General features: G+C 63.7%; 1 protein-coding gene across 6 annotated transcripts in view; it reads right to left on the bottom strand.

Moving 5' to 3' along the window:
- SPNS2 (sphingolipid transporter 2) overlaps positions 1-19,953 on the bottom strand; it is a 35,351-nt gene that overhangs the window by 1,354 nt on the left and 14,044 nt on the right. For 2 of the 6 annotated variants that reach the window (XM_032322719.1, XM_032322720.1), the window contains exons 2-12: positions 16,622-16,687; positions 8,446-8,582; positions 4,803-4,954; positions 4,575-4,641; positions 3,667-3,809; positions 3,360-3,512; positions 3,077-3,266; positions 2,698-2,763; positions 1,171-1,269; positions 937-1,100; positions 326-517 (exon numbers count right to left, since the gene is read on the bottom strand). In XM_032322719.1, the coding sequence (XP_032178610.1) occupies positions 326-517; positions 937-1,100; positions 1,171-1,269; positions 2,698-2,763; positions 3,077-3,266; positions 3,360-3,512; positions 3,667-3,809; positions 4,575-4,641; positions 4,803-4,954; positions 8,446-8,582; positions 16,622-16,687 (1,429 nt within the window). Of the gene's footprint in view, positions 1-325; positions 518-596; positions 736-936; positions 1,101-1,170; positions 1,270-2,697; positions 2,764-3,076; positions 3,267-3,359; positions 3,513-3,666; positions 3,810-4,574; positions 4,642-4,802; positions 4,955-8,074; positions 8,156-8,445; positions 8,583-16,621; positions 16,688-19,953 lie in introns of those variants that run through there. The other 4 variants (XM_032322718.1, XR_004280870.1, XM_032322722.1 and 1 more) reach the window with 4 other exon arrangements.

Here is a 19,953-nt window from a genome sequence, read left to right as displayed (position 1 = left end):
AGGCTGGGCTCAGAGGAAGGTCAGCTTAGGACCTGGCACGCTTCTTGGGGACTGGGGAGCACAGTCCCGGATGGAGTAGGGGTTCCCGCCAGTCCCAGCCCCGACCTTTGCCCTCAATCCCATTTGAGGAAGGAAGCGGGAGTCTGAGTCTGCCTGCCCCCCTGACCTAGCAAGTCGGCGCGGGCCACGTTTCAAGAGGAAGATGGCCCTGGTCCTAGAGCTGGTAGGAGGTGCCTCAGGAGAAGCTGCTCCTGCTTCTGGAACATTCCCCTGGACCCCCACCCCTCCCTTCCTGCCAGGAGCTGTTCAGCCCGCCTGCACTCACGGCCTCAGACTTTGACAGATGCAGGCGGCATCACCAGCTGGTTCACCCTGGGGGAGAGACGGGCGGGGGTCAAGGTGGTGGATCAGCGGCGGCCGGGCCCGGGCACTGCTCTGGCACATCGCATCTCGGGGGCCGGCTGGCCGGACGTGCCGGGCAGGGACCTCGTCAGCCCCAGGGGAAGGTGGGAGAGCCCAAGGGTGGGGAGAGGAGATAGAGGAGCAAAGAGGAGAGAAGAAAGAAGTCAGAAAACAAGAGGAGGAGGCGGGCTAACCTCAGCTCCTCTCCCTGAAAGCCTGTCCCCAACCTGGGCGTGCGAGCTGTCCACAGCCCCTCCTGCGGGCTGGGCAGACGGGTCCATCCGGCAATCCTGGGCAACCAGGGGACCTGCTAACTGTCCCACTCCAGCAAGCCTGGGCAGGCAGGGGACCCACATGTGCCAGCTGTCCCCAACCAAGCCTCCAGCCCTGCAAGCCTGGGCGGCCAAGGGACCCTCCTGAAAGCCTGGGTGGCCAGGCGACATGCATGGACCAGCTGTCCCCCTCCCACAAGCCTGGGCCACAAGGGGACCCTATGTGCCCCCCACCAGCAGGTGCCCGACCCCGCACACTCACTGCTGCTCAGCCTTGGCGCGGTCGCCGAGGAAGAAAAGGGCCGTGGCGAGGAAGAACATGCCGCCCAGGACCACCACGAAGGGGCAGAGCATGAGCGCGTAGCCCAGGCTCAGGAACTCCCAGAGCGGGGAGTCCTTGGTGCTCTGGCGGATCTGGTCCGAGATCTGTGGGGGCGGGAGCAGGTCAGGGGGCGCCTCCCACCCCATGAGGCCGCCCCCAGCCACCAGTACTCACAAAGCCGATGAGGTAGGGGCTCCCGGCGTCCCCCAGCAGGTGGGAGGTGAAGCTCTGCAGGGCGACAGCCGTGGCTCGTCTCGTGGGGATGACCACATACTGCAAAGAGGCCGCGGGTCAGATGCCAGAGGGCACAGCTACCGGCCTCGTCCCTGGGGTCCCCGGGGGCAGGCTGCCTGAGGTTCTGCCCCGGGCATGTGGCTGGGAACCTGTGCGGGGGTCACAGGAAACGGAGGCCCGGCACATGGACAACATGGCTGCGGCAGCGCTGGGACTGGAACCCATAAGCTGAAGACCGTGCTGGTTCCCCTCCACGAGGATGTGGCAAGGCCCAGGCTGGCCTGCCTGGGGAGGCCCTCACCCCCGATTCTCCACTGCCCCCAGAGCCAGGAGCCTCCCAGGCTAGGCAGGTCCTCCGAAGCCTCAGAGCAGTGGTGGGGGGGCAGCCCACGGGGCCCCTCCTTTCAGGGCTGGGGGAGGGGCAGCTGGATCCGATGGGACTGCATGGCCCCATTTCCAGCAGTGATCAGTCATGTGGCTGTGACAATAAAATGGGACAGGATTTCCCTGGGACCCAAACCCTGCCAGCAGCTGGGGCTGCCCCCAGGGGGCAGAGGCAGGCACAGGAGTCCCGCCCAGCACCACAGAATCACTCCTCCCTTCACTCTAGCCCCAGCCACTGGCCTGGCTCCATGTGAGCCCAGGGCTGAGTCAGACCCCCCCACACTCCCACCCACGGATGGCCCCCCAGTGAAGCAGGGTGGGCTTCCTGGAGGAGAAAAGCCAGTAGGAGCCCCCCACGGCAGGCTGACTCTGATTCTCTGGGCTGTCCCATAGTGTGGCCCAGACCCCAAGTGACATCCCTCTCCTGCCTCCCAGGGAGGCCTGGCCTGCTGGCTCCCACTCTCCCTACAGCAGGCCCTGTGCTCCCTTCTCCCAGCCCCTCCTGGCCCTGAACAGGGAGGATGTCCCCCCAAGTCGCCCCCCACAGTGCCTGCTGCCAGTTATCGGGGCCACACCCCCTCCCGGTTCCTCCCAGGGACATGGCCCCTGCCGCTGCTCAGACGGCCCTTTGTCCCTGGCTGGCTGGTCGGGCTCCCATTGTTGGCCTGTGAACACCGCCTCTGTCCGCCCAGCCCAGCCGCGGGCTCTCAGGCAGGCGCCCCTGGTACCCAGAGGCTGGGTTGGGAGAGCCGGGCCCTGAAAGCTTGGACCGGGTGGGGGGTGCACGCTGGCAGGCAGCACCCCCTCAGGCCAGCCTGGCAGTGCCAGCCTCCCGGCCGCACAGAGCCTGCCAACACCCCTCTCCCCATCCAGCCCCAGCCTATCCCTCTGCTTGCCCAGGGCTCAGCTCTCAGGCCCCGAAGCCTGGTCCCCTCCCTGCCTCCAGGCCCACCTCCCCAGTTTGCCTGGCCTTCTGTCCACCCCCCATAGGCCTGCCAGCCTCCGACCTCTTCACCACCCCCTCCAGCTGCCCCAGAGGTCCAGAAGCCTGGCTTGGCACAAGGGAACCCCGGCTGGCCTCACCATCAGGATGTCCGCGGTGATGGCCCAGTTAGAAAAGAGCAGTGTCTCCCCAACAAAGATGCAGATCTGTCCAGGAGAGACCACAGCGGCTATCAGGGCCCTCCACCTGCAGGCTGGCAGGGAGCCCCCCAGGCTTCCCACCCCTCCCTGGGGCCTCCATGTCTGGGCACTCAGGCTCACAGGAGTCTGCAGAATACAGAGGGACCTCAAGGCAGGCTGGCAGCTCGAAAAGACGCCCAGGGCCCCGGACAGAGGAGGGGGAAGTGCAGGCAGCTGACAAGGGCCTCCCCGTAGGGAGGAGCCCCGTGAGCCAGACTGCACGTCCCACACCCTCGCCCCAGCCCCCGCCCCCAACGCGGGCGCCCCCCGCTGCACTCACGTAGGCGCCCACGATGCTGCTCTTGGCCGCCACAAAGATGAGGCAGATGAAGATGGCGGAGCCCAGCATGCCCACCGCACACACCAGCGGGTCGGCCCTCTGGGTCCGCAGGCGGCACCAGCGCGTGGCTCCCGCCCCCGTGAGCACTCCCAGAAAGCCGGTGAAGCAGGTGATGGCCCCGAAGATGAGGCTGCGGGAACAGAGGGCAGGGGGCCGGGGTCAGTGGGGGGAGGGGGCGAGCCGGGGCAGGGGGAACGCCACCCGTGTCCCAGGCCGGCCCCACCTGTCCCTGGCCCCGCACGGCGGGCTGCCGCACGTCTCCGCCGTCTTCTGCACGACCTGAGCACGGTGCAGGTACAATGGGATCCACATGCCCAGGGCTCCTGTGGCGAAGGACACGGCCGACGTGGCCAGGGAGGAGAAGACGTAGCTGCGGCTGGAGAGGGGCAGGCAGGGGCAGCGGCACTGAGCGAGGCCACCGAGCAAGGCCCCCGAGCCTGTCCCCGCTGCAGGGGTGAGGAGCACTGGCCCGTGGGCAGCCTGGCAGGGAGGGTCCTCCGCCCACCTAGACCCCTCCCGGCTGCACTCACTTGCGGATCAGGGCCTTCATGTCACGGAGCCACGAGCTGTGCACCCTGACCTGCCCCCCGAGCGGGTCAGCGTGGCCTCTCTTGGTGGCTGGGACCAGGATGAGGATGAGCGTGCCTGTGATCATGCCCACGATGGGGGACACCTGGTGGGGCGGGAGCACAAGCTGGGACCCCAGGCCTCTGGGGCATCATCTCTCGGCAGAGCTCCCCGGGGGCTCCTGCTCTGCTGTCCAGGGGAGGAGGAGGACGGATGGACGGAGAACGCACAGACTGCGGGATGAGTTAACAGGCGGAAGACAGAAAGACAGATGGTGGACAGAACGAGGACCGACGCACAGAGGGACCGACTCTGGAACCACGAAGAGGGTGGGGGCCCAGGGCCCAGGGAGGTTCCTGCTGCTGATCGGGAGGAGCCCACGCCATCATCCCCGAGGGCATCCGAGGTCGGGAGCAGAGCCTCTGGGACACCCGCCCCCTCACCCGCTGGATAGGCCCGTCCCCACCCCCACCACACGCGCCCCATCAAGAAATTCCACGGAGGCTGCTTCCTTCCTGCTTTTGAGGAAAAAACACTTTGTCTTAAGCTTCCGTTCCTCCGCGGGACGGGGCATCTCTGTTTCCTCTGATCGCGCCGTCCTGGGGCCTTGGCAGACTCGCCTGAACCCTCGCTCGGGGCAGGAAGGGGCTCCAGACCCCGGGGGCCCCCACACAGAGGTCGCCTGGGCCCCCGCTAACCCGGGGCTGGGCCGGAACAGGATGCACCCTTGCAGACCCGGAGCATTAGACACACGGGAGGCCGTCCCTCATCCTGTCCGAACCAGCCCGGCTCCCCAACGCCCCCAGTACACTGGTCTCGGGAGGCGAGTCCCTGGGAACCCTGGGCAGGGGCTGGTCAGTGGTGTCCTTACCCGCAGGGCCCAGTGCCAGTCTCCGGCAGCCTGCTTGACGCTGGAGCCCGTGATGTAACCCAGGCCGCTGCAGAGGAGACGGCGCGGTCAGACCGCAGTGGGGCAGGGGTGCCCACCGGTGTGTGAGGCAGCGTCCGCCCCCCACCCCGGCCCCCTGCTGGCGTAGCCCAAGGACGGCCACCACATGGCCGGGTCATGGAGCCCTGGCCTCGGGGAGAGGGCCCTCACCTGCCCAGCGGGATGGCGAAGTAGAAGACGGACAGCATGAGTGTGCGCGTGTTCTTGGTGAAGAGGTCGCCTATGATGGTGGGCGCGATGGTGGAGTAGCTGGCTTCTCCCAGGCCCACCAGCCCCCGGGACAGGACCAGCAGCCAGAAGTGCTGCGGGAGGGCAGACAACATGGGCTCCCCTCAGTGTCCAGGTCGGGGCAGCGGGCAGGGGCTGAACCAGGCCCCAGCTGCTCTGGCCAGGATGGCTGCAGGGAGACGGCCATGCGTGTGGCCCAGACGTACCCCTGGAGTCTGCCCTGCCTCCCCTCAAGGGCAAGACCTCCTGCCTGGGCCCTGCCCCACCTCGGGAGCCACACGGCCTCCCTCACCCCCAGGCCAGACAGCCGGTGGGCTCCATGCTCAACAACCCCCACACACACATCAAAGAGCGAGAGCGAAGCCCAGCTGGGCCGGGCAGGGAGGGGCCATGCCAGCTGCCAGGGGTCCTCCCCTTTGATGTGGACCCAACCCCTCCGTCCCCCCAGCTGCCCAGAGCCTGAGAACCCGGCCCGGTCATCTTTCCCCGGCCCCACCCTGACCACCCATCCAGCCGGCCTTGCCCACACGCTGCCCTCCTCCGGGTCTCCCGCTTCCCTCCCTCCATCTGCCCGTCTCCATCCGGGCCCGCCCCCTGCAGCACCGGACGCCCGTCCAGCCCCATGCCTCGCCTCCGTCTCTGTGTCCGCCACACCCTTGGCACAGACCCTCTCTCCAGGGCTCCGCTGCCCAGTGCCTTCGTCTACTTTGCTGCTGGCTGGCTGTCTTGTCCTGATTTCTACGAGCATTTAGGGATCGTGCGTTTGGACCCTTGACGACATACATGACGAGCGTCGTTTGTCACCTTCCTTCTACTCTGATTGTAGGGTCTGTGTGACCCGACGCTCTCCGGCCCAGCGATGGCCCCTGCTGGCCTCTAGACTGCACACCTCGCTAGGGAAGGCCTGCGCCATCCGAGACGATGACAGTGCCCCCCTTAATGCGCCGTCTGCTGGATCTCAGATTTCCTCATTGTCCTTTGCACGGGAGCGCAGGGGTCATCCCACACCCCCCCAGAAACCCGTGACACGGCGCCACCTCATCCCCATGCACCGGACACCAAACGGTGTCCCCCGTGTGCGTTCAGAACGCACACCCCGAAGTGTCCGTCCATGCCCCTGCCCCACACTTCGCCTTGCCCTCCATCACGCATTCCAGAAGCCCGTTCGCACGGCTGAACACAGACGCGCTTCACGGTCCCACCGCCGAGTCTCTCTGCGGGAACGCGCCTGCTTCGCCCTGCATGTCCCCCTCCTGCTCCAGCCCCTCACAAGCGCCATGCCGTGCCGTGTCCACAGGCCGAGGTTGCTCTCCCGGGCACGCAGGGCGGCTGGGGCGCACGTGGCAGGCTCTGCGGAATCCTGGCGCTTTGCTCTCCAGAGGGGCCTCGTCACCGCGCCCGTAGCAGCTTTGATCACACTTGGTAGCGGCGGCCTTCCCAACCGCTGCCCATTGGAGGGGTGTGAAACAGCATCTCATTGTCGCTGGGATTTGTATTTCCCCAGGGACGGGAGTCCAGCACTGGCTCCTCCCGGAGTCGCGGCCTTCTCCACCCTCTGCCCATGGTCCTGCCGGGTTCTTTGGTCTTCTCCCACGGATGTGTAGCCCTGGACTTTTATACTTTGCTTTCCACTCCATTTTCATCTGTCTGGACTGATTCTGCGAGATGGTCTCCCTTCCATCCAGATGGACTGGCAGTGTTGCCCTAGCCACGTGTGGTGCACCTATCTCCAAGCCTGGGCCCCCACGGGAAGGGCGTCTCTGTCTGCCTGCTGTGTGGGTTAGGGGAATGCACCGTGGGGACCGATGGGGCGAGGCCCTTCCACGGTCACTTCTCACCAGGTTTTTGGCTGTTCCTGGGCATTTCTTGTGCCAAATCATCTTCAGAATCACACTGCCAACGCCATGGAGGACCCCCATGGGGCTCGGGCCGGGCGTGCAGTGAGTCCACAAACTGGGGTGACCCATCCGTCCGTCTCTGCCCATCCTCCTGCACCCCCAGAGCTGCCAGCACGGCGGTCCCAGACTCACGGCTTCATCCCAGAAGTGGCACAGCAGGTCAGAGGACCAGTGCCCTGGCCGGGGCAGGGCAGGGCCCAAAGGACCCCAGGAGGCATCTGGTCCAGGCCCCATTTTTGATCATGACCCAGAGCCCACCAGCACCTGATCCTCCTCCAAGAAGTTGTACCTCAAACCAGCTGGATTTCTGCCTCTTCTCCAGCCTCTTCCTGGTCCGTGTCCCTATGACTCACCCCTGCCCTCAGGATGGAGACCAGACCCTCTAACGAGGCATCCGAGGTTCTCTATGACCTGGTCCCTGCCTTCCTTTCCGGCCAAAACACTCTCCTCGTTTGGGGACCCACCCACACTGCACCATTACTGCTGCCGTGGGTTTGTGCCCTCTGCCTGTCCCACCCAACAAAAAGCCTCACCTCCTTGCCTGCCTTTCCAGCTCAAATGCCACCTCCTCCAGGAAGCTTTCCCTGGCCCCATGGATTTCCAGAAACCGCTGTCTCTTCGGTGAGAACTCTCAGCCCTTTGCACATCATGAAGTCTGTGAATGGGGGGGTCCCACCCCATCTTCCCATGCCCAGCCTGCATGCTCCTGAGGACAGGGAAAGGGTCTTCTTTATGCCCAAGGCTGAAAGCTCCTGGAAGACAGACCCTGGTTCTCTCCTTCCTCTGTCCTCCCCCATGGTAACCGCCACACTCGTGTCCTTCCTCTGCTGGAACACGCCTAGTGACGGGAACTCAATCCCTCTCAGAGCAGCGTGTCTCCCTCGCGGAAGAGAGAACAGAAACTACGGTTTGTTGAACCCGCCATGCTCCGGGCTCTGGGCGCAGTGACACTTCAAGGTGAGAATTCCTTCTGTTCCACAGATGCAGAAATGAGGCTCTCCAGGTCACAGGGCTGAAGGGACCAGAGTCGGGACATTCAGACCCAGGACCATGGTGGCTGATGGAGAGACATCTTTCTTATGTGGAGGTGATGCAGGACACCCTAGAACTCCGACCCGAGCAGTCAGCTGGTTACTGGACAAAGCAAACTATGTACGGGATGCCTGGAGGGTCAGTTAGTAGAGCACACATTTCCTGGCCTCAGGGTCATGAGTTCGAGCCCCAACTTGGGCACAGAGTTCACTTTAAAAAAAAAAAAGGGAACTGTGCAAGGCACAGAGAGGCACAGTGACTCACCTGGAATCACACAGCAGGATGATGGCAGAGCTCGGACTAGAACCAGAGGGCCCTGACTCCTAGACTGGAAGTTCTGCTGTCCCTTACCTCCTCCCTGAATCAGAGGCAGCTCGGAAAGAGGAGGCCACGCAGGGCTCCAGGTCCCCCAGCTCCGGCCAGCACAGGGAAGGCCGTCCCTGTCTGCATGACCTGCTTACAAAAGTACCCGAGACCCCTCAGCCCACTGCGCTTGGAAGACAGACACCTGGGACTCCAGCAGAGGCTGCCACCCCAGTCCGGAAGAGGACAGTCAATGAGAGGTGGCGGCCCTGGAGGGAGCGGGGTGCGGCAGGACTGCGGGGACGCCGGGAAGGAAGCCCGACAGGCCTCACCTGCTGGGGGATGAAGGAGCTGGAGAAGGTGACCGCGGACCAGAAGAAGATGCCACAGCTGAGAATCACCTTCCTGTTGAAGCGGTCCCCCAGGTAGCCGAAGACGGGGGCAGCCACCATGAAGCTGCAGATGAACACTGCGCGGGAGAGGGAGAGCGTGATGGGGTCCTCGTGGCTGCAGCCGGCTCCCCACGCCACCCGCTGAGCCCAGGGTCCAGGGGCAGCCCTCGGCCAGGACCAGGGGCCCAGGAGGGCTGGGGTGGGGGGGTCCTAGAGCCCCACCCACTTTGCCATAGGCCCGGCTTGTCCGGCGGGCAGCCCTCGCGGAACTCGCCAAACAGCGAGGATCGATTTGTTGAGTGTGGTACGTGCCAGGAGCCGTGCCGGGAGCTCACCACCTGGCATCATGGGTGTGCCCCAGCCCGATGCACCTCGCAGAGGTGGGAAACAAGACGTGCCCAGGGCCCTACTGGCAGCCAAAGTCCCGTGCGCTTTGATCCCGATTCCAGAGTCTGCTCCTTGCACCTCCCACATTGCTCCCATTATTAGCCTTGGGAAAGAGGGTCAGAGAGGGGAAGGAACCTGCCCAAGGTAAAAAAACAGGGTATAAGTGGGTCCAGAGCCCTGGTCTCCCACTCTCACTCCCAGCGGGCTGTCGACGCTTCCCTAACCTCCGTAAACACAGCCTTTGCTCATTCACTCGTCCGTCCGTTCAACGAAACGGACAAAAATTCCTGCCCTCTTCAGCAGGAGAAACCCAAGATCAAACAAAAACTGGTGTGTCAGACGGTGACAAGTGCCAAGGAGGGTAACAGGGCAGAAACAGGAGATGGGAAGTATGTGTCTGAGAGACAAAGCAGATGCTATGACTTTAAACAGAAGGGTCAGAGAAGGTGACACTTCAGCACAGACCTGGAGGAGGTCAGAAAACAAATCCTGTAAATACTGGGGCAAGAACAGCGAGTGCAAAGGCCCTGGGGCAGAAGTATGCTTCATACATCTGAAGAACAGTGGAGAGGCCAGAGTGGCTGGAGCAGAGGGATGGGTTGCAGGGGGCGGAGAGGCCAGATGGAGCAGGACCTCACGACCCACTGTGGTGACTGTGGTTTCCACGGCTGAGAAGGAAAACACTGGGGGATGCTGAGCAGGGTGGTGATGTGACCTGGTTTTACTCTTCTAGAACAAGAGAGCAGCGGCGTCTCCAAGGGCTCCGTGGGGATGCCACTGCCGGTGCCAGGTGGGGCCTTGGGGCCCCAGGTGGGACGAAGAGGCCCAGCCAAGCAGCATAGACCCTAAGGGCCAGGGATCAAGGCTGCTCCCCCACACCTCCCCTGGAAGAGCATCCCACAGCTAATGGGCAGATGGCCAGACAAAGGCCAGGGGTGGGCAGAGGAGGTGGCCAGTTGGCCGGGCTCTGACCACCAGGCCGAATGTGCAAGCAGGCTTGGTGTCTCCCTCAGACCTGATCTGGGCAGAGGCAGGCGGGAAGAAGAGAAAGAGGGGGGCGGGAAGGAGGGATGGGGAGATCACAGGGAGAGGGCTGGGTTGGAGGAGGGGGACAGTGTCCCTCTCATCTGGTGAGCAGGATGGTGAGCCTGTGGCTGCTGGGGACAGAGCCAGCACTGAGGGCCACGGGTCTGGGCACCAGAGACCCTCCCTGGGCCCAGAGTCCGCCGTTCCTTCCCAGCTGGGTGACCGTGGGCAGGCCTCCACCTCTCTGTTCAGGGCTATACTGATGGCTTTCCAAAACAGTGGGGGTGTGGCAGGGGACCCCGACGGGTGGGGTTTGCCAGCTGGCGTGGTGCAGAGACGCCCACCACGGCTGACCTCAGGCTGCCGGAGTCAGGGGGTGGCGTGCGCCACACGCTTCCTTCCGCTGAGCGGGGGCAAGGGCAGGCCACAGCCTCACCAACACCAGGACCGCAGGAGGCTGCAAAGCGGGGAGGGAGGGAGGGATCTGGGTATTTGCTACATCGCTTCTGAACACAGGATGTTGAACCCTGGGTCTGCACGATTTAGTGGCTCCTGATGGCTGTGTGCAACCACCGGCTCACACAATTCCTGAAACTCTAACAACAGCCTCTCACATGCCAGACTCCTCTTCTGTAAAACAAAGATAAAACGGCAACTCCAGGGTTGCTCAGAGTACAAGGTAAGACAGCACCTGAGGAGCCTGATGCCACACCCTGCACAGGGCCCGCAGCCTTGGTCAACACTGGGCCCTTGTTTAGGTTAGTCAACACAGAAATTACTTCCTCATATCTAGAAAAAGAATTTTCCTGCTGGGCCTGCCTCCCAGGACCTGCCTGAGATCAGACCAGGATGTGGGCCTCGTCAGGACTCACATGTATTAGGGAAGGAGAAGGAACCATTCCCTCTGTGCCTGTCTGCACTGGGGGCCGTGGGGGGAGGGGGGTAGGCAAAAAGAATCAGATCAAGAGTGACCCCTGTCCATGGGTTGCCCTGTTTGGAAACCAGCAAGGAGGGCAAGGATCGTGAAGAGAAGCTTTGTGGAGGTGGTAACACCAGAGCAGGGCTCTGAAGGGTGCATAGGAGTTTACCGGGATGATAATACTTAAAATCAAGACTATTCTTACACCACCAGTCTTAGGAGCAATACCGCAGGAAGGTGAAGGTGGCGGGGTGCTTCCCATTACCAAGAACCTCACTTCCCATTGGCAGCCCGAGCACACACCTTGGACCTAAACACCAGTCACCTCACTGCCCCACACTCGTCTCTTCACCCCACAGGAAGGTACAGAGGCCAAAAGGAGTGAGGTCATACAGCTCTCTGGGCGGCCAAGCCAGAGGTTAAATCCCATTTGTCTAACTCCAGGGTCCTCGCTCTAAATCACACTACAGACCCCAGCACAGGGAAGGGGGACTGCAGGAAGGTGGGCCAGGCCAGAGCAGGGGAAGGTGCTGGAGGAGCCCGTGGACAACCATGGCTTGTTTGCTCTTCCCCTTTGAGGAGAGAGTGGACAGACCCAAGGGGAGAGCTGCCCCAGGCCATCCCCACCCACTGCCTGCCACAGAGAGGACTTCAGGCTATCTGCTGGCCCGTCTGAGAGGATGGCCACCCAGACACAGTCTGTCCTCACGACCCAGCCCCAGCCAAGCTCCACCGTGTCACCCTGTTATAGAGCTGGGTCACTGACAGGAGGAGGAACTCGCCCAAAAGGACACAGTGACCCTCCTGAGCCTGCATCCTCGGGGACAAGGGTGTCCGGGATCAGGAGGAACAGATCCATCTGTCTCTGCAGCCCTCCCCTCTGCTCGGGACAGACAAGAGAGGGAACCCGTCCGGGCCCTCAGGGACTTCGCAGGGCGGTGTGGGGTTCCGAACACAACCAGGCAGGGAGAGGAAGAAAACCGCGCCTGGCAGGAGGACTGGCAGAGGACCTGGTCCCTGGCGGGTGTGCAGAGGCTTCTGGCCAGCGGCCACGGGCTGGGGGTGAAGCCAGCCGGGCCAGGAGCGTCCCCTGCCCACCACCCCCCGCCCCACCACCTTCGCTGGAGGAGAGCTTTCTGCGCAGCCAGGCGGCCCCACCCGGTCTGTGGGACGGCTTTCCCAGCAGTTCCCACACGAGGACATCCTGTGGTCCGGGTGTGGGGAAGCCCTCAGCAACTCACGTGTGCTGAGCCCACAGGACCAGGACAATGGGGCCCGCGGGCAGGCAGCCAGGCCAGAGGGGGCCTGGAGGCTCTCTGTGGGATGGGTGGTGCCCCCGCCATGCAGGGCCAGGGAGAGCTTGGGGAGCGGCTGCCCAGGCCCCTGACCTTCTCTGCGGGCCCACGCCCAGAGCCCGGGACCACGCCGCTGAGGATTCAGAGCCCCTCTGACCCCACCCGTGGGGCTGCCGAACCCTTCTCAGGGTGCGCTCGGCCCTGCTGACCCCCAGAAGATGGTCCTCGGGCCGGAACAGCTGAGATCTGGGCTGGGGGACCCTGGGCTTCCCCACAGTGGCCCTGGAGCTTGGGTCCAGCCCCCACCGCAGCCTCAGCTGAAGGAGGCTATTTTTACAAAGTCCAAATCTGGCCTAACTGTTATTTGGGGAGACTTGCCATCCTCCTTCTCCTGTGGGCAGGGAAGTCACTCAGGCGGACTCTGCCCACAGGACGTGGTGGACGGAGGCCCAGGAAGCCGGACGATGGGGAGGACCCAGGACAGCCCGGCCCTATCACCGTGCAGACTTCCTGCGGAAAGAATGGGAACCACTCCTCCCTCCCACCGCTAAGGACAGACACCCTGGGCTGGCCCCTCAGGCCTCAGGAAGATGGGTTCTTGGGCCTCCCTGGGAAAAGACGGGGCCAGGGGCAGCCTCGCTGGATGAAGTGGGGAGGGTAAAAGGCCAGAAGGAGATGGCCCCAAGGCAGAGCTGCTGTCTGGTTTCAGTCTGAGCTGGCTCTTCCTCTGTCCCCCATCCCCCCTCGGCCCCGACCCCATCCTGGAACATCCTCGTGACCACTCCGACCACATCCCTGGGCTGCCTCCCCTCTCCCATCCACCCCCACACTGAGCCCCAGAGAGAACATCCCGATGCCTCCATCAGACAGGGACCTGCCTATCCCAAAGCCTTCTCTGGCCCCCCACCATCCCAGGACGAGAGCCAGATTCCTTTTGCGACGTGACCCTGCCCTCTACCCAGCCTTCCCTCCCTCTGCTCCCCCACAGTCCAGTGCCTAGAGCCTGAAGCCTGAAGCCCGCTCCCCTGCCCCCACTGGCTGCCTTACAGAGACCCATCTTCTGATTTGCTAATTCTCTCTTTGACTGGGTCTAATTGCTCCAGTGTTAAATTTCAGTGCCTACCTTCTCACTTCCAGAATTTTGAGCTGAGTCTTGGAAGGAGCTCCCTGTTCCTTCTCACTAAATTGCTCGCCCAGTCTTTTAAGTTTGACTCTTAGAAACGGAGCTCACGCAGCTTGGAAGCCCTGAAGGCAGACCTAGTGCCTGTATGTTGCTCAGAGATCAGTTTCCCCATTTTCCAGCCTCAGCTGGCCGCCTCCTTGTGGCGCCTCCACAGAGGCTGAGCTGCTGCTCCTCCCGGGAATCTGCCCATTTTCTGTTTGACTCTGTCCTTGGTGGGTACTGCCATCTGTGTCCCACACAGGCCCTGAGTCACGGGGCCTTCCCCTGGGAGCAGCTAGGTCTGCCTCTGGGGGTTCCTACGTGTGGAAGGGCCTGGACCCCTCTGGCCTACAGATGTGTGCCCTCACAGACAAACTGCCACTGGCCTGAGGGTGCAGCCAGACATCAGGGAGCTTGCCCTGGGCTCTGGGGGGAGACCAGGTCACCCACGTGACACCGGGAGCTGAGGCTGCATGGGCCGATCCTCAGAGCCGGGGAACCCTGGAGCCTGGGTCCTGGACTGGCAGACTGTCCCGTGCATCTGGGCGAGAGCTCTGTGGAGCTTCCTGGCGCCGCTCTCCCTGCTTTTGATGTGTATTTAAAATTCTTCATCATAAAATGTTCACACTAAAAACACGGTCACAAGCTCTGGCAACAGATCCTGGTCGCCGGGTGCTCTGGCCCACTTGGCTTCCACACCAGCGCCCACCCTGTTTTCGGGTCCAGGTCTCTTCGTTGGCCCTGGGAATCCCCCTGCTCGCTTGGGTTTTCAGGCTCAGCTACGTAAGGTAAACGTTTCCTGGGTGTATTTCATCAGCTCAGAGAGGGGGAAGGAGGGTGACTGGACTTCCCACACCCCGAGCCCCACTTGCATGTCCCCTCCTCTGGGAAGTCCTGCCCACCTCCCCCCAGGCAGAGCTAGCTTCCCCCTTGCTCAGTCCCCATCCCACTCCCAGTCCCCAAGGACTCCCTATGCCTGGTGGCGACTGGATATGTTTTCTGTTCCCACTGGAAAGCAGGGACAGAGCCTGGGGCAGAGCCCAGCCCAGGGCCTGGCCAGCAGTGGGCTGGGCTGGGCAGCAGCTGCCCCTCAGGTGCAGGCTCCTGGTTTCCCAGGGTGGCATGAGCTGTAATCACAGAGGCTGAGCTGCTGCTCCTCCCGGGAATCGGGGCCCGGCTCCCACCTGGCAGCCCTCTGCCTGGGGATGGCCAAAAGCAGGCTCTTCCCAAGCTGGCTCTCAAGATTGGGACCCGGGGAAAAGGCAGGGGCAGGCCCAGGCCTGACCCCCAGCTCCCCCCACCCTGTCTCCGAGCACAGCAGCCCCTGGGGCCCACAGACAAGCAGCAGACTCTGCTTGCAGCCTCGCCCTTTGATCTGGGCGCCTCCACCCGGCTCTGACCTTATCAGGGGCTCAGGGAAGAGACAGGTGCCTGGGGCCCAGGCCTGTTAGCTGATTGGCCTGGTTGCCCACTGAGTCACATCCTGGTCTAGCTTGCCTGGCTTCTAGGCTCCGGGGGCCTGCCCGGTCGCACTGGGGGTCGAGTGTTAAGGCAAAGGTCATGGGGGTACAGGACTCTGAGAGACCACCACCCAGAGAACAGGGATGACAGAAGCTCAGACGCTGGGGACGAGCCAGCGGACACCCGTGTGCCCTCCACGCTTGGAGAGTGTGGCACACACAGGGTCCCCATCCCAGGCCCGCAAGTCCTCGTGACTACTCTCGGCCTCTGCCCCTTCGTCGGGGACATAAAGCTGCAAAGAGAGCTTCTAGGAGGAGCAGCCAGAGACAAGGACGCTGCTGGCTGTTTGTCGCCCTCCCACCAGGTCCCCGGGGGCCAGGGAGGTGGCTGAGGACACAAGGCAACAGGCCCTCCCCAGGAGGCTGTGTGGGCCTCAACCACACCGGTGGGGCTTGAGTGCAGGGAGCCAGGGCAGACCTGGCTCCTGGTCGGTCTGCAAGGCCAAGGCCAGGAGGGGAGGAGACTCAGCCTGGTCCCCGGGAATCAGGGGCCAAAGAGCGGTGGGGCGGGGGGGGGGGGGGGGGTGGCTGGCACGCCGGGCTGTCTCCTGCCTTCCCAGCCCCACCCCCACTACATCCAGCCGAAATGCTCCCTTCCAGGCTGTGTGGTGGTTACTGTGTGCTCAGAGCCCGGGAGGTGGGCTGCGCCTGTCCTGGGGGTGGCTGACTGGCTCTGGCCCCGCTGGGAGGCCTGGCCAGAGGGAAGGGCCAGGGGATGGGTGTGGCCTCATGTCCTCAGCGCAGTGCTGGGGGCAGTGGTGGGGACTGGCTGCGCTTAGGGTGTCGGACCCCACAGCCTTGCCCCTGCGCCAGCTCACTCAGCCGTCTGTCGAGCCGAGCCCGATAACCACCAGGCCCTCCCTTTGTGCCCCGAGGACCCTACCTGGGAACGGGCCCAGGCTGCAGGGCTTGGCTGAGTGGTGATGCTCTGGGGGCTCATGGAGGCCACGGAGGCCTGGCACAGCCCTCCCTGGAATGCCACCAAGACAGGTCAGGCAGGTTCCTGGACAGGGCCAGCTCCCTCCACCCCGCCCTCCCCGGGGAGCCTGGGCCGGGCAAGGGGTTCACACTCTGGAATGCACACCACGGACTTCCTCCCACACATCTGACCACGACTCCAGGGCCAAAGAGAACCGGAGCCAAATGAACTGGGCCCACAGCCACACGGCCAGCTTCAGGCACTGGGTGGGTCAGGCAGGGGCAAAGGACACATGGGCCCAGCCGCAAGGGGCAGATAGGCAGGGACAACGGCTCACGGCCTGCCACACTGCCCTAGCCCAGGGGGCAGAGGACATCAGGCCCAGAACTCACCCGGGACCCAGGCTCTCAGGCCCTTGCCTGGGACCGGCCAAGGGGATTTCCTGCTTTTACATCTGGGAGAGGATTCCCAGCCCAATGGGCAATGGAAGCAGCCGGGGGTGGGTGGAGTGGGGAGGGAGGGGGTGTGCTGCGGAGACATGGTCACCAAGGCTTCCCTGACACCGTCCTGCACAGCAACCTAATGAAGTCCCTCCAGCAGCCTCAGGGTAGGCCCTGGACCACCGGCTCCTGAGGAGGTCCCAGACCTCAAAGGAAGGGTCACCTCCAGGGCCCCGGACCTGGACCACACCCCTGTCTGTCCCCCACTGACCCCTCAGACTGTTCTTTGTCTGTTTTACAAGAAAGAGGGAGAGGCTCGGGGAAGCTGTCTTCTAGGAGCCTCGGCCATGAGATGTGGACACACGTCCCTTCCCTCGAGTCAGGGAGAGGCCAGCAGAGAAGGGCCCAGCAGGTGTGCCGGGCCTGGTGGGGGGGCGGCGGGCCTCACCTGACTGGAGCAAGCCGGCGCCACGGTCCTTGACCCCAAAGTGCTGCTGGATGTCCAGAAGGACGCCTGTGAGGGGAAGACAGAGGGTGCTTACGGGTCACGTCTGGCCTCCCCTCTCCCCTCGAGCCACACCCGGCCCTCTGTCCCCAACCCGGCTCCCACCTGCTGGCCTGGAACTCCCGCCTGCCTGTGGCCCTGCCCTCAGGGGAGGCCACAAAGCCCCCAACAGTCACTAAGGAGGTCTTACAGCCGAGGAGCAGGCAGAGGGGTCGCAGGCCATGCTCACACCCGCTCCCCTGCACGTGCACACGCCCGCCCGGCTGTCCCCGAGGTGATTACCAGCACCCCCACTCTCCTGATACTAGAGCTGAGGTGCCGAGGGAAGCAGGCGGGGCTCCAGGCTTCCTGGGGGGAAGGAGACCCCTCGAGGCCTTGCCGGCCCTTCTCCCAAGTCCCAGCCATCTCTACTCTCCCACGAGGACTCGGCCTGTCGCGGGGCGAGCGGCGGAGCAGCGGCACAAGCAGGAGAGCTAACGTCAGCAGCAACCATGGGCAGACAGCCACGGCCGCACGGGCCAGCCAGCTCCTTCACACCGCTCCCTCTCCCAGAGCTCCACTGGGTTCCAGAGCCAGGAGACCCCCAGCCCTGCTTCTCACAGAGGACCACAGGGGGCTGAGCCCCCGCACATGTGCACGGAGAAGGGACGGGGAGAGAGGAGGAGAAGCCCCCCATGCCAAGGAGATGACGGGGCCTGCCTGCGGGGGACCCCCGGCCCTCGTCGCAATGATAGTGAGGACGACGGAGCCCACCTCCGCACCATAACCGGTTTCCCAGTTCAGGGCCCACACGACCCTACAAGCCCGGCCCACGAGGCCGGGACTCTCCCCCACCCCCAGACAAACAGGGAAACTGAAGCAGGTGGAGCTCAGCCCCGCGCCCCAAGTCACACAGCAGCGACGTGGGCAGAGCCACAGCCCCGGGCCTGCCGGAGGCGCCCACTGGCGGCTGTCCCCCCAAGAGTCATTTCCTGGGATGCGGCCTGACAGCCGGGAAACACTGGCCACCTCCTTGTGAACGTTGAGTGGATTTGCCATAATTACCCGTAATGAAGAGGCTGTGTGAGGCCCAGTTAATGACTTAATAACCAAGGCGGGCTGTGGCCATGCCCCGAAGGCGGAGGCCGGGGGCCTGTCTGGGGCCTGTGGACGGCGGGGCTACCCAGGGGCCCCACCTCAGGGAACCACCTGCGCTCACCTCCCAGCCCCACAGACTGTCCGTGCCCACTCCTGAGCCGGGCCCTCCATTGCCCACCCTCTCTCAAGCCGCCAGCCTCTCCCATGGCTCCCCAGTGCCCCAGACAAGGACCCTGGCCTTCACCAGGCTACAGGCTGCAGGTTCAGCCCCTCCAACCTCACGCCAGCCACACTCCTCGGAATACCAGCGCCCCCATGCCATGCTGCAGCCCCCAGGCTCTCTGCGGCACCCTGACCGCCCACCCATCCCCATCCACCCTGGGGACGGTACTGTTCCGGCCACTCCTTCAAGACTAGTTCAGGCGCCTCTTCCGTTGGGAAGTCTTCCCGGTTTCTCCCCTCCCGTCACCCTCAATAAGTCAGGTGCCCCTGCCGTTTTTGCTTTAGCCCTCGTCACGCTCGGATTAGCGAGTTCTATGGGGAAGGCGCCTATGGACATGGATACGCACTCTCTGGGTTCGCCGCTGCTAGGAGCTAAGGGCCACCAGGTGTGGTCGCCACTAAGGTCTGAGCCCCGTGAGAGGCTCTGGACGTGCTTCTTCCAACCCGAGGCTACCTAGGATTTTCGACCCCGTGCTGCATGTCACATGAGTCACCCGGCATGTAAGGGTCGGAGAGGAGACACACCAGGTCTGTTAGCAAACATGAAAGCGTGTCCTTCGGCCTCTGCATGTGCCTTGCTCTCATCGGCCCCCCAGTTGTGGACAGAGACAGTGGGTGAGTGGACTCTCCATGGCCCCCTCCAGCAGGAGCTGCTGCAGAGCTGTGGGGTGGGGGGGTGACAGGTCATCTGCAGCCCCCAGAGGAGACATGTCACAGGTTCCGTGTGCTTACGTACAGGTGCAGTGGGGGGGTCGCAGGAGGGTAGGCCTCTCCCTGGGCCCCTGCAAGACAAGGGCAGGGGGCCGCCCTGGGGGAGGCAGGCCATAGCAAGATGGTCGTCATGAAGACGGCATATGTCCCCAGCAAATCAAAACACTCCTGCATCTTCCCTGGGGCACGTCCTGCCTAGCCCCCTGACTAACCATGCCTCACCCCTTCAGCTCTTCAAGTCCCAGAGTTTGCCTCTGCCTCCAGGAAGCCTCCCCTGACCACCTCTGATGCACAGGGCTCCTGGGAAGGAGGAAGAACACTTTTCCACATCTAGACGGACATCCTGGAACTCCTGGGCGGCCAGAGCCCAAGACAAAGGAGCCCAGCACCCCAGGGCCTGGGCTTATGTCCACAGCCTGAGCTCCAGGAAGAACCCTCCCTGGGAACAGGGCCTCATGGAAGCTTTAAGGGGCCATTTTCCCTCTTAGTGGCCAGGAAGGGGCTACGGCCACAGGCGGGTGAGATCTGCTGGCCGCTGGCTCGGGAAGCATGTGTCACAGCAGCCCGCTGGTTGTCTCGGATTTTCCTCTGGGCCCCAGCCTGGCTCGGGCCCACACACCCCTCCCTTCTTCCCACCACAGCCTTATTTTTAGCCTCTTTCCTGGAGGCTGAGGTTTGGTGGGGTCACAGGACGGGCCTCCCGCCCAGGAGCAGCCTCCTTAGCCCAGGCCAAGCCCCTGTACCAGCCTGGGGCGTGCCAAGTGGAGCCCCCAGCCACCACACAGCCACAGCTGCCAGTCCAGCCTCTCGACCCACAGTCAGGATCATTGCACAGGGGCCTCCTCCCTGGCCCAAGGAAATGTGCTCACCCACTGACTCCCAGTTACACTCCTCCCAAGCACCAAGGGTCTCGCCTCTCATCCAAAGCCAACCGTCCCTCCTGCCCCCTGGGGACGCTGCCCTGGGGCACCCCTGGCCTGGGCCTCCCTTCTGCCTCCTGCTCGGAAGCCCCTAATCTTGTCCTGGTGGTGGAAACTGTCCTGACTTGCTCCCTCTGCCAGCCGCTCCTCCCTCTCCCTCCTTCATAGCTGAGTTGGTATAAGAGTCCCCCTGCCCCCAACTCAGTGTCCTCTTCTCCATTTCTCCCCTGAAACCAGCCTTCCTGGTGGCTTGGCCCCAACCTCCTCCCCATCCATAGTGGCCCATGGCGCTCCCCAGACCAGAGTCCCATCCCCCTGCAGCCCCATGAGTGACCCCCGAGAGTC

The sequence above is a fragment of the Mustela erminea genome, chromosome 18, assembly GCF_009829155.1.
Source record: "Mustela erminea isolate mMusErm1 chromosome 18, mMusErm1.Pri, whole genome shotgun sequence".
Lineage (NCBI taxonomy): Eukaryota > Metazoa > Chordata > Mammalia > Carnivora > Mustelidae > Mustela > Mustela erminea.
Note: the sequence above shows the minus strand (reverse complement) of the source record. Positions and strands in the feature narration are given on the sequence as shown.